Source organism: Cyprinodon variegatus, unplaced genomic scaffold (assembly GCF_000732505.1).
Source record: "Cyprinodon variegatus isolate N-32 unplaced genomic scaffold, C_variegatus-1.0 Scaffold88, whole genome shotgun sequence".
Lineage (NCBI taxonomy): Eukaryota > Metazoa > Chordata > Actinopteri > Cyprinodontiformes > Cyprinodontidae > Cyprinodon > Cyprinodon variegatus.
Genome location: NW_015150541.1, coordinates 89,850 through 93,680, shown reverse-complemented (window position 1 = coordinate 93,680; position 3,831 = coordinate 89,850). Strand labels below are relative to the sequence as shown.

General features: G+C 37.5%; 1 protein-coding gene across 1 annotated transcript; it reads right to left on the bottom strand.

Moving 5' to 3' along the window:
• Nucleotides 1-1,670: 1,670 nt before the first annotated feature.
• LOC107083947 (septin-5-like) lies at nt 1,671-3,278 on the bottom strand. Its single transcript, XM_015373550.1, has one exon. The coding sequence runs from the start codon at nt 3,276-3,278 to the stop codon at nt 1,671-1,673; it is 1,608 nt and encodes a 535-aa protein (XP_015229036.1).
• Nucleotides 3,279-3,831: the final 553 nt, after the last annotated feature.

Sequence of the window (3,831 nt, the reverse complement as noted above, 5' to 3'; positions counted from 1 at the left end):
ACCTTATATATTAATAAATTAATGTAGGCAGATGTTGGGAATGGTTGCCAAGGGGTCATGGCATGGGACTTGGAATCCTGAGGTTGTGAGTTCAACTGCTACGCTGCCTCTCTGAGTAAGACCCTTAACCCATGATGGCAGCCTCCTAAAACCTAAGGGGATGGATTAAATTATGAGATAAATTTCACAAATATGAGATCTATAACGTTCTTTTATTATAAAAAAGCTGCTTAGGGAACTAGTCTTTTTTTCCCTCATGTTGCTCCTTCTTTCATGATGGAATAGCTTTAGACAGAAAGATTTTAAAAGATATCCTGATTGCCTTGTCATTTTTCCTGCTGGCCTTTCTCGAAAAGATTAACTATCACGATTAGACATCAATGTCTCTCCTGACTGTAATGGAAAAATATATACACCCCTGTGGTTTTTGAGTGTTTCTTATTATCTTATTATGGCCTTACAACTGTTTAGTTATAGCAGTTTAGTCGATTTAGTTTTGAGTAAGAATTTGCTCAGCACCAAAACAGCCGATCTTTTTAGCACTGCTGAAAGGAAAAAAAAAAAGAGAAACAGTTCCAAATAATTAAATGTCCACACCATCTATTGGAATGTCATTTGCTCTTTAATGCAAACCCTTATGAGATACAGGAGATAAAAAGTGGGATAGATGTCACCAGTCTGTAGCACTGTATCACAAAAATCTAATAATCAACTAAAGAACTGTGTTCATATTCTCAGTCTGATGTGTCTTACATTTCCTCCATGACTTCAACATTATTTATTAAACATCACACTTAAAAACCTCTAAACAAAATAATGAACTCATAATTGACATCATCATAAAAAAAATGAAACAACCTCATATTCAGATGTTTTCTAAATAGTCAATCACCTCCAAATTCTACTAATCACTGATTCTGTAAAAATAAAATATTTCCATTGGTCTGTTTTTAAAAAATGTACAGAACAAAAATATGAAACATCAATCCTTCATCTCGAAAGGTTGCCCCTGTCATTCCTGTTATGTTATTTCATATCAAAATAAAACAAAGTTTTGATCATTAAAAAATAATCCTATATTTCTCAAATTCTAACAATCAGTATAATGATGGTACCTCTGTGTGCTGATTGTATATTTTAAAAGCATCTGGACCAATCTAGAACATTTTTATAGACGCTAGTTGTCTTAAAACTTGTCTTAAACTGCCTTTAAACAGTATTTAAAATGATCCTGAAATAATTTAGAAATTTATTATAAGGAGATCAGAAGAAATGAGTTTCCTAACTAAACATTTAGTAAAAAGTTTTGCCTAATTAGTCAGGATGCTTTATTCATCTTTGGTGGGGAAAAAATAAAATAAAATTAGGAGCAAAAAAATAATTAAGAATGTTAACTTTCTGCCCTTTGTCTTTCAATAAATGTATATAATAATAATAATAATAAAAAACACCTGATATAATACACTGAAATTCTGAATATCATTTAACATCCAGCCGCTTCAGACAACCTATGGTGATTTGTGGCTCATGGTTGCAAATATTTCCACTTTTTACTTTTTCATGTATTTTCTAAGTGCTCATGAATGGTACACATACTATGTCTAATTAAGAGACAGGAGTTCAACTAATACACATTTATTCCTTTCATATCAGAGCTTCCTCTACTTTTTCTAAATGTGTTGCCATTGGGTTTGACCCTCATTATTTTTATCCATCCTAATCTTCAGCTTTTCTAGTATTTTGAGCTTTTCTTTGTCTCCCCTTTCCTTCATCTTCTCAATCAGGAAGCCCATGTAGTTAAAAGTGTAACCTGAGTTAACATTCAGGGCGATCTGCTCCAGTTTGATAACATGATCGTAGGCCTCATCCAGCACTGACGTTCGCTTTGCTGTCAGCTTAATGGTTTCCTGTTTAAGGTTTTCCAAAAGACCTGACTTTGACTCACATTCTGCTTTATTCTTTTCATATTTCTCCTTCACACCTGCCAGGGTCTTCTGAACTTTTCTGGTCTTTATCTCATATCTCCAATTTTCTTTCACATGATTTGAAGCAGGACACTTTTTGGTACAAACTGTGCAGTGCCCCTTCTTCATTACCTTGCAGTGTCCTGGTTTCCAGGCCATTGTGCATCCTGGATAGTGACAGTTCTCCTCACAGACAGAACAGGTGATGGCTCCTTCATAAAACACCACACCCCACCGTCCACCTTTAAATTTTACTCTGTCTTTGTAGACCTCATCAACTTCTATAGTAAAGTCCTGGTGCTCCTTCATCTCTTCTTCATGTTTAGTATACTCTGCTTCAGTCTGTTTGATTTCATTCTGCTTTAGTTCAGCCAGCTTGATTCTCTCCTGCAGGTTCTGGATGCAGGCCTCCAGTCTGATCCGTTCATTCAGAACCTCCATGGTTGTTTTCAGAGCCTGAGGTTTGGTTTTTTTCAGAAAGTCTCTCAAACGACCCATGTCTTCATTAGTAAAGTCCCAAGAGTATTTTGAACTCTGCCGATCTTTCTCTGTTCTGTTTCTCTGTTTGATCTGTTGATTATTAAAAATGAAGTGTACAGGCTGATTCATCTCATCTCTGGAACTTTTAATTTTTGCATCTTCCAAGGCCTTTAGCACATTTTCAGGTGGTCTCCCATCAGAATGAGTGACCAGAGCTACAATGTTATTCTCCAGGTCTTTTCCAAACAGAGACATCACTGAATTGAAGATGTACCTCAGTCTGCCATTCAGTCGGTTATCACTAGCCTTCATCACCAGACCCACTGCATTGATCTCATGAACTCCATCTTCTGATCTGAACAAGTCAAACAATCTTCTGCTGACAGAGATATCTTCTTCAAATCCTCTGGTGCTTCCAAATCCAGGAGTATCGATGATGGTGAGAGAGAACGGCAGACTTTGGCCTTCAAAACCAAAAATCTGATAGACGATCACATCTGATGTTTGACTTTTTGTTTGACTTTTCTGCTCCTCTCCCTCCACAGATCCCTCCTTAGATCCCTCCACAATCTGAAACCAAACTTCATCCTCAAACTTCACTCCCACAGCATAGTTGAACAGAGCGTTGACCATGGTTGACTTTCCTGCTCCTGTTTCACCAACTAGTAAGATTGTTTTATTGATCTTGTTCTCATCTTTCTCACCAACCGTCACTCTGGTCAAAGTTCCAATCCTCTCTTTCTTTGGTATCAGCTGGTAGATAGAAGGAGGTCCACGATGGATTTGAACACCTTCTGATCTCAAGGCCTCCTGATTAGATGAAGTCACTTCCATCCTGCAGAAAAGAGGATAACTTATTTTAGATTTTCAAACTCTTTCCCATTTTCTCCGCTCATAAATTATTAAAGGAACTTAAATTAAACCTTGGAATAGAGAGCCTTGTTATGGGCTGTTACTGGCCCCAGCATTTCCTTTAAGGAGGTTGCCTGATGGGTAGTGTGTGATATAGTCAGCACAGCTGTATTGTGTTTTTGTGAATAATGTTATGAAAATTAAAGAAAGTGTGCGTCCCTCTCGCCGGCGAAGTGTGTGTGAGATAATGCCGGTTACAGCCATCAAAGATCCTGTGTTGTATGAAAGGAAGTAAAGTGGCAAATAAAGCCACAGTCGATGTGTTCAACTACTCCGCCTCTCCTCCTCTGTGTGTGTACAATTAACCCGGACTGCTAGTTACCAGCATCATAGAGCTAAGTTAATGTGAGACGAACCTTAGCTTTATAACCAGCAGTTCGATACCATGGTTAAGAACTATAAAGCTGTGAAGGTAACAGAGGGATCCCTGGGGTATATTTAAGAGCAGCTAAGCACAACTTGTTGTGTGAAAGAA